Here is a 13,077-nt window from a genome sequence, read left to right as displayed (position 1 = left end):
GTGGTGGGCAAGCCTTGCTGGGAAACATTCACAGCCAGGTTCCCACCAGCACCAACCCCTCTCAACCCCTCCATACGGAGGAACATCATGAGTTTCTCTCTGAGTTAAATTTAATGCTCAATCACATATTTGTCCAGGCCCTTTTAATGTTTATTTTTCCTTTCCCTTAATAGTTTCCTCAGTTCTATTTCTATTTTGGCTGGTCCACATTCTGCACCGACTACCACCTCAAACATAGCTTTGGCATTAACAGTTGTCGTTTAACCAGCGAAATGAACGCTAAGCCAACATGCAAGACTAGTCCTCAAATTAGGTCCATCACAGGTACAAAGAATTGATCCAGGAGAAGTTCATACAGATTTTCCAGTTATTTCAAGTTCTTCTTCTCAGTTTATCTTTCTTCCAAACCGCCCCCATCCCCTTCCTCCTCCCCACGCCCTCCTCCCACCACTCCAAATCTGGACTCTCAGCTTCCTTTCTCTCTGGCCTTAAACCTCACCCCACCCCAGCCTCAAAGAGGGGTTGAACTTGTTCCCCTCACATTCTCTGCACGTGACTTGATGGAGCCTCTGCATCCTCACCATGGAATTTTCCTGTGCTGGGCGCTCCTTCTAGGAGGAGGGTCAGCTCCTAACATCCTGCCTAACTCCTTGGTTCCCTCCCATCAATTTCCCCCAGGCACTGGTACTGAGGCTCCGTCTCTGCACCACCCCCTTCCCAACTGACATCACTCTGTGGCTTCCACTGTCCCCAGAGCGGACCCTACTGGGGCCCCATTCCTCAGCCAAAGCACACAGCGTCTCTCAAAAGGGACAATGAAAACCCAAGCAGTGGTTCTCACTGCAAGTTCTTGAAGCCCCATATGCTAATGCTGATGAAATGCTACATGGGAGCGTCAGACCCCTGGGCCTGGACGCACAGTCATCGTATGTGACACTTCTCTCCTCTGCTGCTAGCCACTACCTGCTCAGAGTTACACGTCAGAGCACTTTCCTATCCCTCCCTCAGTATCACTGAGAAGCAGCAGTAACTTAGTTCCCTTATCTAGGGCAGCCAGCAGGATGGCCACGGGGAAATCAAAGGCGGGGTACGGGGTGGGGGTGGAAGCAGCAGGAGAAAACAACTTCCCAGTTTCTCTTTGCAGCTTAAGAAACTCTCCGGGGGTCTGGGGGAGCTTTCAAGTTGCTTTATTTTGGTTAGTCCCTGAGATGTGTGACTGGTGGAACACAGCCACCAGGGGGATAAACAGTGGTTTCTCTTGCCCCTCAGGGTCAGTGGCCAGCTGTTCCGAAGGAAGCCAGCCTTTCAACCGGCCCAGACGGTTCCCACAGCAACTCGGATGGTAGGTCAGGAGGCCATACCCTCCCCGCCTAGGAACTCGGTCAGTGGTAAGTCTTCGATGTATTTAACCAGTTATGTCCATGTTAATGCTTAGGGTGGTTTCGCTTTTGCAAACATTTATTTATATCCTTCAAGAGAAGAACTCAGACCTCTCCGCCAGTCACAGGAAGCTGTTACGGGGGGTGAGTAAACTTTTTAAATGCACAGAAATTGCGACTGACACCAATTTTGTGAAACTAAACCCCGGTACTTGGTTCTCTTTAATTGTGTTTTTTCCTACATGGCTTCAGGTAGGCAAGCCTTGTTTCTACCAAGAGAATGAAGTTATATGAAGAAGGGTAATGCTTACTTTTGTCTGCCTGTGGTAGCTCGCATACTACGAAACACCTAAGTGCTTAATGAAGGGATGAATCATAGCAGCTGCTCTCAGGATACAGGGGCGTGTTAAAGAAATGTTTATTTTCAGTCTCCTGAGTTGTAGACCTGCTCTGGCTAAAATCAGACACCAGAAAAGGGCAAGTATGGCTGCCTGGGCTCTAGTCCCGTGTGCCGTTTCCTCCAGGACCGCACAGCTGTAGGAAGGGAAAATCATCTTTCATTTCTCCACAGGGCAGCCTGAAGATGGCTAATTACACGTCCGCACCAGAGGATGATTATGATGTCCTCATAGAAGACAATCCGAGTAACAACGCCATGGAGCCATGCACCCCATACGAGCCCAAGATGCTCTCAGCCCAGCTGGTGCCCTACCTCTACACCACGGTGTTCACGGCTGGCCTCCTGGACAACATCTTGGTTGTGCTTATCGTGGTAAAATACAAAGGACTCAAGCAAGTGGAAAACATCTATTTCCTCAACTTGGCAATTTCTAACTTGTGTTTCTTGCTCACCCTGCCGTTCTGGGCTTACACGGCCTCACGTGAGGGGGTTCTTCGTGACCCCCTGTGTAAAATTCTCGTGGCACTCTACTCCATAGGCCTGTACAGTGAGGCATTTTTCAATGTCCTTCTGACTGTGCAAAGGTACCAGGAGTTTTTCCGCATGAGAAGGCTTTTCTCGGCCTGCAGGATGGTGGCTGGCAGCATCTTCACAAGTGCTGTGGCGTGGGTCACAGCCATTCTGGTCACTCTGCCTGAACTTGCTTTTTACAAACCTCAGATGGAAAGCCAGAAATACAAGTGCTTCTTTACCAGACCTCACTTCCTACCAGCTGATGAGACATTCTGGAAGCATTTTCTGACCTTAAAGATGAACATTTTGGGATTTCTTTTGCCCCTGTTTTTTTTCGTATTTTGCTACGTGCGAATGAGGAAAACACTAAAGTGTGGCGTGAGGAACTGTGACCTTTTCAAGCTTGTTTTCACCATAATGGTTGTTTTCCTTCTGATGTGGGGACCCTACAATATTGCACTTTTCCTGTCTGCTTTCAACGAACACTTCTCCCTGCATGGCTGTGAGAGTAGTTACAACCTGAACAGAAGTATCCAGATCATGAAAATCATCGCCACCACCCACTGCTGCATCAACCCTCTCCTCTACGTGTTTCTCAACAAGGCATTTAGGAAACACCTCTGCCACCTTTGCCATCTGTGCAGTGACACCGCACCTCAACCCACTGAGGAACCTGCCCAAGGCACATTAAGGGAAGAATATCACCTTTCCACTTAAATGTAAACTAGCTCCTACCAAAGGCGGGATAAATAAACAATAATTTTTCCCTCATTGCATTGTTTTGTGCAATAGTTTTTACACATTTGTACATAAAATAGGCTCCAGGAAGAAAAGGGGGAGGTGAAGAAACATTCACCAAGCGCTGAATTTGTCTCAGGCGCTGTGCTAGGTTCTTGACAAACGTGAGCTCCTCCGTGCCTCACTGATTGCTCCTGGTGTAGGTGGAATTAGTCTCATTTCTCTGGGGGAGGAAATGGAGGCTCAGAAATTTGTCTGAGATCACACAGCTAGAGAGTGGCAAGGCTGGGACACAATCCCGGTGCCATTCACTCCAGAACCTATGCTTTGTCCAGCATGCCGAACTTCTAAAATTCAGGCAAGAAAACACATAAAGCAAATACGCACTTTTAAAACCAACTGGACCACATTCCAAATTAGAAGCAACCCATTCACACAAAAGTAATTTATCAGGCAAATTTTCTTTCAGGTAATTGAAAGAGATGGCTAGCTGGAGGCTCTGGATAAAAAGAGGAAAAGGGACTTGCTCTGTGGAAAGTTTTCTGGGTTTTCTTGGCTATTCGCCACACCCCCGAAGCCCCCAGATACCCCTGAGGCCCCCAGATACCCCCAACCTCTGAGCCTCCCAAGGTTTCTAGCACTTTCTGCTATTTAACAATAGCAAATGTACGATTACGTCTAGAAATGTTTAACACAAGGCATGTTTTGTCCTTTTCAGTGTAACGTACACCTCAGGCCTCACCGCCTGTGACTACAAAATGTCACAATAAGAGTTTGCCTGGGGCGATCCAGTGCCCATCTTCTGTTACATACCCCAAGGATAGGTGACAGATGAAATACAGGATGCCCATGGACCACAATCTCTCACCTCCATCACTGAGGAGGGAGGAGGAGGAGGTGGCACCTGGGGGAAACCCTGTAGGGAGCACAGTCTATACCAGTCACTGGCTCTTCCATGTCCTCACCAGGTGCTATGGATGAACTGTGTCCCGCAAAACATTCATATGTTGAAGCCCAAGCCCCAGTGAAATGGTATTTGGAAATGGGACCTTTGGGGGGTAATTAGGTTTAGATGAGGCGGAGTCCTCAGGATGGGATTAGTGCCTTATAAGAAGAGACACCAGAGAACTTGCCCTCTCTCTACACCATGTGAGGACACAGCAAGAAGGCAGCCATCTGCAAGCCAGGAGGAGAGCCTGCACCAGAAACCCCACCATGCCGGCACCTTGATCCTGGACTTCCCAGCCTCGAGTACTGTGAGAAATAAATTTCTGCTATTTAAGCCACCCAGTCTATGGTATTTTGTTGTGACAGCCTGAGCTGAGTAAGACAGGGCTCACCCTGAATGACATTAAATAGCAAATAAAAACACCATCACAAGTCAAGAGCAAGACCTCAGCTGAAAGTACCCCAGCAGATATGAAAAGAGGAGAAGGAGAAGGGACAGAGATATCTTCTTCACACTCATACTCACCAGATATGAGTAGGTCTGGACTCTCCATTCACTTCTACCACATATGGGACAGAAACCTCAGGCAAAATGACATCGTTTTTGGATGTTTATAGACACAGTGATGAATTCACAGAAAAAACCCTTTCAGAATTTTCAGAATGAAAACATGGAGCGTATAGAGAATAAACTCTTACAGTGAATGAGAGTGAAATGGTTATTGAAAATCAGAAGTTTGTGATGGCTGATCCAGCTACAATAGCCCACACACATAAGTAGTATATTTGGAACACTGATAATCCAGCAAGGTCTTCTTCCCCTGTCAGAAGAAGAAGACAGTTGTCCTAAAGATAAAAATGATTCATACTTGCACTATTTACAATAAAAGCAGCCCAAGTGCCTATCAAGTGCAAGTCAGATGAATGGATACACACACACAATGGAATAATACTCAGCCATAAAGAAGAATGAAATCCTGACATTTGCAGAAACGTGGATGGACTACAGAATATTATGCTACGTGAAATAAGTCAGACAGAGAAAGACATACTGTATGATATCACTTATATGTGGAATCTAGAAAATAACACAAATGAATGTACATGCAAAATAGAAAAAGACTCATGGATATAGAAAATAAACTTGTGTGGGTTTCCCTGGTGGCGCAGTGGTTAAGAATCCGCCTGCCAATGCAGGGGACACGGGTTCAATCCCTGGTCTGGGAAGATCCCACATGCTGCAGAGCAACAAAGCCCGTGTGCCACAACTACTGAGCCTGCGCTCTAGAGCCCGCGAGCCACAACTACTGAAGGCTGCGCGCCTTGAGTCCATGCTCCGCGACAAGAGAAGCCACCGCAATGAGAAGCCCGTGCACCGCAACGAAGAGTAGCTCCTGCTCACCAAAACTAGAGAAAGCCCACGCACAGCAACGAAGACCCAATGCAGCCAAAAATAAATAAATAAATAAATTTATAAAAAAAAATACTGAATCACTATGCTATGGACTTGAAACTAATAATACTGTGAATCAATGATACTTCAATTTAAAAAATAACACATGCTTTTCCACTCTTCTACAAACTATTGCATTAGAAAACTAACAACCAGTAAAAAGCCCAAGAGAAGGTAGCTAGCATATTTAAGAAAATTTGACAGTGTTTCTGTTTTTGCCTGTAAATTATTTTCTAATGCAAAAAAAAGTTTCCTATCAGGTCAAGATAATTCTGTTTTGGGACATTTGAGAGAAAGACTGAAATCTCATGAGAAATCTCTGATTCATCTCAATTTATGTATTTGTGCGTACAAATGGAACAAATTTTAAAATGGTAAACGTGACTGATTTAGTAAATGAGAAAGCAATAAAACCTGAAGTTGAAAAAAAAATACAGGATGCCCAGTTAATTTTGAATTTCAGTTAAGCAACAAATAATCTTGCTTTTTTGTTTTTTACAAATGTGCTGTGGCCACATCATCCCAAGTTATCCTCCCCCCTAAGAGCTGCTCACCCTTCCCTGGTCTTAGGCTCCCACACCAAGCCTGAATTTCAAGAGGACTTTATCCTTTACCAACTGCCTTCACAGACGTATTTGCACCACATAACAGTCCTTCAAAGAAAACTGACTATCATCAGCCTCATTTTACAAGTGTGGAAACTGAGGCTTAAATCTCACAGCTCTCAGGGGTCAGAATCTGGGCTTGACATTTTCTGATATCAAATCCCACGCTCTTTCCTCTCCTCCACCCAGTACTTCCTGGCTTGTCTACAGAACTTGGTTTATCGAGTGGGTTCCTGTATATTATTGCACCAGATTTTTCCAACAGTCCAAAGGATTGGGGGAAGGCAGATCCAAGGATTGCTGCTCCCCTAAGCCACCCATTTACAGACCCTGTGAAAAGCAAAGTTGGCCAAAGAACCATCTCTGGCACATCTAACAGAAGAAAATCTTTGATCTAAATTTCAGACTCTGAATCCTTTGATTTTTCCCTGTGGTGTGGCCTTTAGCTATGAGCAGGGCCATGAGTCACCTCCCTGGAGTCCCCTGCCATGCCTGCTCTGGGAGAGGGTAGGAAAGGGTGTCTCTCTCTTCCTGTGGGACCCAACACAGGCCATCTAGCCTCCCTGTGCCTCAGACAAATGGGAATAAGACACCCCCCCCTCACAGGGCTGCTGGCCAGGATGAGGGCTTAGTGAGCAGCACAGTGACTGGCCCACGGGACGCTGCCCACACACCACGTTTCCTCACACCCTCCACAGATGCTGCCTGCACCCTAATGGTGCTTGAATTTCAGTTGTGATGGGCCTCCTCGTCCCCACGTCAGCCTCCTGCAGCTGCTCCAGGTAAATGACTATGTTGACAAAAGGATCTGGGGACATGTGGCTCAGCCCCAGCTTCTTTGTTAGAAGGAGTGGTGGGGAGGATCAGACCATCTCGCTTACATCACCTATGACAAAATGTGTTCTCCTCTGCCTTCAACCACATGGTCAGCTCAACAATTTTTTTTTTGTTTTTTTTTAACATCTTTGTTGGAATATAATTGCTTTACAATGGTGTGTTAGTTTCTGCTTTATAACAAAGTGAAACATCTGTACATATACATGTATCAGCTCAACAGTCTTGCTATGAGTCTGTGGACAGCCATCCCACCACAGCCCCCGCCCACACGCTCTTTCAGGCGTCCATCTTTGCAAAATACCTGCCACACACTTCCTGGGGGTGCACCCTGCTTGCTCACCATGGCTCAGGACCGTCCCCAGCTGCCCCGTGCAAACAGACGCGCCCTCCTCTGCAAAGCACACAACCCATGTCCCCAAGCTCACGCCGGTTCCAGCGGATGACTATCTGCATGCATACTCACTGTCTCCACTCTTCTGTCTCTGAAGGACTCCAAGGCAGAGCCTGTGGGATTCATCTCCAAATGGACTAGAGGAGACGCGACGTGGTGATGGATGAGGAGGTGGCCAAGAGAGAGACTCCAGCCAACACAGGTACTGTTATTCCCCCAGAGAGGTGACACTCATGCCTGTGAGGGAAGGCAAGCAGGAGGAGTTGACTGCCAATGGGTAATGGGAGCACTTCCTTAAAAAAGAGGCTTAAAGACATTCCAGAGAAAATCGGAAAAATATGACTATAAACAAAATGTCAGATGACATACTTATCATTTTCAAGGGTGACCATAAAATTGCGATTATGTGGGAGAATGTCCCTATTCTTAAAGGATGCATGCTCAAGAATTTAGGAGTGAAATGTCGTAGTCACAACTCACATTCAAGTAATTTAATCACACACATACACACACCAGGTGCATACAAAAGCAGCAAGGAGGAAAACACATCAAAATGTTAACACCTGTCAACCCTACATTGAGGGTAAATGAATGTCCACTGAACCCTCTCTGACCCCCACTGCACAAACGGAAATGTTCATAAGACCAAGTTGAAGGGCAAAACTGACTTTGATTTTGTCTGGATAAAAACAAAGAAGACTGACCCCAAGTACAAATTTTAAAAGTCTCCTCCCTCCTGGTGCCTCATGACTGGGTCAGACTCAATCTGTAGGAGAGTCATAGAGAGAAAAAGCCCCAACCCCTCATTTTACTTACAAAGCTGAGCCCAGAGAAGGTAAAGGACTTATCCGAGGTCATACAGCCACACAGCAGCAGAGCTGCGACTTTGCTCTAGACGTCCTGCAGCACATGCCACTTCTTTCCCACTCAGGACTAACCTGTAATTATTTCTGGAGACAATGGCGGGCTAAACGATTCCGCATACGCTATGGCTAACAACTGAGAAAAAAGTATGCAGACTCAGTCCGTTTCCCAACGACCTAAGTACACACGACGTTCCTCCTGACGTGATGTGATAGGAAGCTCCCGGCACCACAGGGTAGTGGCTCTTCCCTCAAAACTAAACGCGCACTGCTAGAGAAGATGCCTGCGGGCATACCTTCCAGCCCTCGTGCAACGCCACACTCCGCGGAAGCACCGCGCAGGCGCAGGCAGCAGCTTGGACTCCTCCGCGGAACAGATAGTCCCGGCACCAGGGGCCGAGCGTCCGGGTTACCGCGGCGGACGTATAGCTGCTCCGGGGCAGCTCCAGGCCTCAGAACACCTGTTGCGTTGGAAGGAAGAGTCGTCCCCGTTGTACTTCTAGAGCACTTCCAGGAACTGGTCCTGCACATCCGACAGAGGCAGACGCCACCTTGCAAGAATGGATGAAAGGAGCCAGGGATGTTCCTACGCCAGGACAAAGAGCAGCAGCCAAGGGATGGGCGCATGCGCAAAGAGTAGCGTTTACTTTTTTTAATAGTTGGAAAAAATCAAAATAAGAATATTTCATGACATGTGAAAATTATATGAAATTCGAACTTAAGTGTTGAATTTCAGAAACTTGATTTTCAATAAAATAAAGTTTTATTGGAACACAACCACACTCATTTATATATGTATTGCCAGTGGTTGCTTTTGCACTACAATGGCTGAGTCCAGTGGTTGTGACAGAGATGGTCTGTGGCACTCTCATGGCTTCCCACTGCTGCTTGGTGCATTGTAAATTACAGCCAGTTATAATTCAATAGCATTTCAAGTACCAGACTGTGATGCTGTGATACAATAAGACATATACCTCCGGTCTTCAGCCCTGACTGATGGGGTGATAGGAGTGTCCTTTGTTATTCATAATACACCCTCTACCTGAGTTTCAGTCAGACCTGAGTGTATGCTGATGAGGTGACTCTTGGTGCTTCCCTAGATAGCTTCAGGATGGGAGCTTGTTCCCAGAACCAACCCTGTGATGAGAGGATTGGAACTTTCAGCTCTGCTTCCTGACTTCCAGGGGTGGGAGAGTGGCTGGATAATCACCAATGGTCAATGACTTAGTCAATTGTGTCTATGTTACGAAACTTCCATACAAACCCTAAACTACAGGATTCAGAGAGCTTCTTGGTTAGTGAACACATTCATGTACTGGAAGAGTGGCACACCCCAACTCCACGGGGACAGAAGCTCCTATGCTGTAGACCCTTCCAGACCTTAGCCTATGTACCTCTTCATCCGGCTATTCTTTTTCTATCTTTTATACCATCCTTTAATATAAATAGGTAACAATAAGTAAAGTGTTTCCGTGGGTTCTGTGAGCCATTATAGCAAATTATCAAACCTGAGAAGGGGGTTGTGGGATTCCCCAGTTTACAGCCAAGTTGGACAAAAGTATAGGTAACCTGGGAACCCACTACTTGTGATCGGCGTCTGAAGAAAGAGGGCAGTCTTGTGGGCCTGAGCCCTTAACCTTGGGGGTCTGTGTTAACTCCAAGTGGTTCGTGTCAGAATTGAACTGACTTGCAGGAAACCCAGTTGGTGTCCACAGAGAATTAGAGAATTGTTTGGTATAGAAAACCCACACATATTTGGTGTCATAAGTGTTGTGAGTAGATAGACATAGAGAACAGACTTGTGGTTGCCAAGGGGGAGGGGAATGGTAGAGGGATGAATTGGGAGTTTGGGATTAGCAGATACAAACTATTATCTATAGAATGGATAAACAACAAGGTCCTACTGTATAGCACAGGGAACTATATTCAGTATCCTGTGATAAACCATAATGGAAAAGAATATGAAAAAGAATATATAACTGAATCACTTTGCTGTACAGCAGAAATTAACACAACATTGTAAATCAACTCTAGTTCAATATAAAACATATAAGTGTTGTAAGTAGAGAGAACAGTTTATCTTTATACACATAGAGCCAAACCACATTTTTTTTAATTTTTATTACCAGTGCATATTCATCATGTTAAAACAAGCAAAGAAGAGAAAAGTGAATTTTGAATGTCACACTAATAAGACACTATGGATTGTGGATTATTTTGTTATCAAATTAGATGACAAAGCACTGTATTTATTATGCAATGAAACTATAGTTGTGCTAAAAGAATACAACATGTGTTGACATTTCCAGACTAAGCATTCATTGCACTATTCCAAACTCGTAGGGGAAAAATGGTCAGGAAAATTAGAAATTTTAAAGTGAAATATTTCATCACAACAGAATTTTTTCAAGGGACTTCCCTGGAGGTCCCGTGGTTAGGACTTGGCACTTTAACTGCCGTGGGCCTGGGTTCAATCTTTGGTGGGGGAACTGAGATCCCACAAGTTGTGCAGCACGGCAAAAAAAAAAAAAAAAAATCTTCAAAACAAAAAATGAAATAAGGCTGCAAGCAAAGTAACTGTCTAAATAGCTCATTTGTTAGCCAAGCAAGAAAAGCCATTTAACTATGTTGAGTTAATGAAATCATGTTTGATTGCAGCTGTAAACAAATGTGCCCAGAGAAAATTAACTTAAGACTTTAGCCTTTCACTGACAACTCTTGCTTAAAGAGCTGAAAACATTGGGAACAATATCAGTAGTCAACTAAGAAATAAGACAAATGATTTGGAGTGGCTTTCCTTGGCTTTTGATGAGTAAACAGATGTTACAGTTGCTGTTAACTATTGTCTATTTGAGGAATCAGTGGTGAGTTTGAAGTGAGTAAAGAATTAGCCTCCAGGAATAGTCCACATGGGATGACTACAGGCAAGAATATTTTCCAGAAAATTGAGGAAACACTAATTCAGTACAATCTGAAGTGGAATCTGCTGAAATGTATTACAATTGATGGTTGTTAAAATCTGTGTTGGGCAGAAAAAAAGCTTAGAGTGGGGACCGCACAGAATGCACGCTTTCCTTGAAGACTGTAAGGAACTTGAGGTCTGAGGAAGTAAAAGCAGGGACACCAAACACAGCACCACACTCAATTCAGTGTCAGGGTGAAAGAATGCGGGACCAAAGACCCCCCTCATTGATGCTACGGCCGCCTGACTTGCTTTGGGCGATGCAATGATGGAAATGATATGGCCTCTCCTAGAAGGAAGCTTTAAGAGTTATTGTGTGTTGCCTCCATCTCTCTTTTATTTCCCCCTCTGTCTACAGGCCAATGTGCCCCAGGCAGGGGCTGCTGGTTCAGCCTGGGTCTCAGAATAAAGAGATGAACAACAGAGCCACTGATGACCCATGACAGGTATGAACGTGAGACAGAAACAAACCTTTGTTGTGTAAGACATTGACATCACTTAGCATGAGTTAATGGATACAGTGATGTTAGATTTTGAAATTTTTATTTCAGCCAGAAAAGGGGATTTCATGGGCCTTTAATTTCACCTAAGTATCTTATTTATACAAGAAGGTTTGTACAGTTCAAATATTATGTTTTATCTTGCTGGTATTATGACTAATATGGCTACACCATCAAATGTTGCTCCCTCAGTAAACTTCTAGTTTACTAGTGAGGCTGGACTACATATCTGGGCCATAATTCAAAGTAGCAAAAAAGGGAGTTTTCATTCTAGGATTATGGGACCGTAATTAATGTCCCGATCTTTCTTTCCTGACAGATTTCAGAGGCTTCTGCAGGCAGCAGCAGAACTGCCTATCTCATTTTTTTTTTAACATCTTCATTGGAATATAACTGCTTTACAGTGTTGTGTTAGTTTCTGCTGTATAACAAAGTGAATCAGCTATACGTATACATATATCCCCATATCCCCTCCCTCTTGCATCCTCTAGATGGTCACAAAGCACTGAGCTGATCTCCCTGTGCTATGCCTGCCTATCTCATTGATGCTGGTCAATGCTGGCCATTCTTGTCTGCTCTCTGCCTTTGAAAGGGAAGATTCACCCTGGTTGATGCAGGTTTGCCTGTTGAGTCCAATGAGCCATTGGAAATACTAAAAACAGGAAAATGATCCTTTCTCAGGGAAGAGTTACTAATCTAAGGTAGGACCCCAATGGGCCCTGTTTACTGGTGGGAAGAGTCTGTGCATTAGCAGCTAAAACCCAGCCATTTGGTTCTCTCTTAATTCCCTTCCCTGGCATCAAGAGAGTGGGTCAGAATTGAAACTCTGGCGAAGAAAACTATGGGGAACACACTTAAAGGACAAAGCATGGACCTTCAAAAAGGCAGAAAAAGGAAGGAGGAGCAGCATGGAACCTGAGGAAACAGAAGTTCAAGGAGCACATGTCCACAGGATCAGAGATAGTAAGGGGCTCAGGGAAAAGAGATGTGAACCCTACTAAGCTTGGCCATTTGGGAAGGTGGGGCTGACCTATTCCAGAACCGCTTCAAGGGAGTGAACAGGTTAGAATCAAACTACAGTGGGGTGAAGAGAGAATGACTCAAACACCCACCTGATTTGCTGAAGTGAAGGCAGCCCTCTTTGACCACGCTTTAAAGAGCTTGGCTGAGAAAAGTGGGAATAAACTGGTGACCAGAGGTTAACCGGAGGTTGAGGGCCAATAAGGCCAAGGGATAGATGTACAGTTGTCCCCTGTACCTCAGTATTTGCAGGGATTGGTTCCAGGACACCCTGTGGACGCCAAAATCCAAGGAAGCTCCAGTCCCTTATATAAAATGGCGTAGTATTTGCATATAACCTATGCATGTCCTCCCATATATTTTAAATCATCTCTGGACTACTTATCATACCTAATACAATGTAAATTGCAAATTCAAGTTTTGCTTTCTGGAACTTTCTGTAATTTGTTTTCAAATATTTTCAATCCT

At 44.9% G+C, this 13,077-nt stretch overlaps 1 protein-coding gene across 1 annotated transcript; it reads left to right on the top strand.

The window, feature by feature from the left end:
* The first annotated feature begins 1,277 nt into the window (after window positions 1-1,277).
* CCRL2 (C-C motif chemokine receptor like 2) lies at window positions 1,278-3,009 on the top strand. The gene is made up of 2 exons (XM_068558622.1): window positions 1,278-1,388; window positions 1,951-3,009. The coding sequence occupies exon 2, from the start codon at window positions 1,963-1,965 to the stop codon at window positions 3,007-3,009; it is 1,047 nt and encodes a 348-aa protein (XP_068414723.1). The 5' UTR covers window positions 1,278-1,388; window positions 1,951-1,962.
* Window positions 3,010-13,077: the final 10,068 nt, after the last annotated feature.

Source organism: Eschrichtius robustus, chromosome 12 (assembly GCF_028021215.1).
Source record: "Eschrichtius robustus isolate mEscRob2 chromosome 12, mEscRob2.pri, whole genome shotgun sequence".
NCBI classification, from domain to species: domain Eukaryota; kingdom Metazoa; phylum Chordata; class Mammalia; order Artiodactyla; family Eschrichtiidae; genus Eschrichtius; species Eschrichtius robustus.
This window is presented reverse-complemented; position numbering and strand designations above follow the sequence as displayed.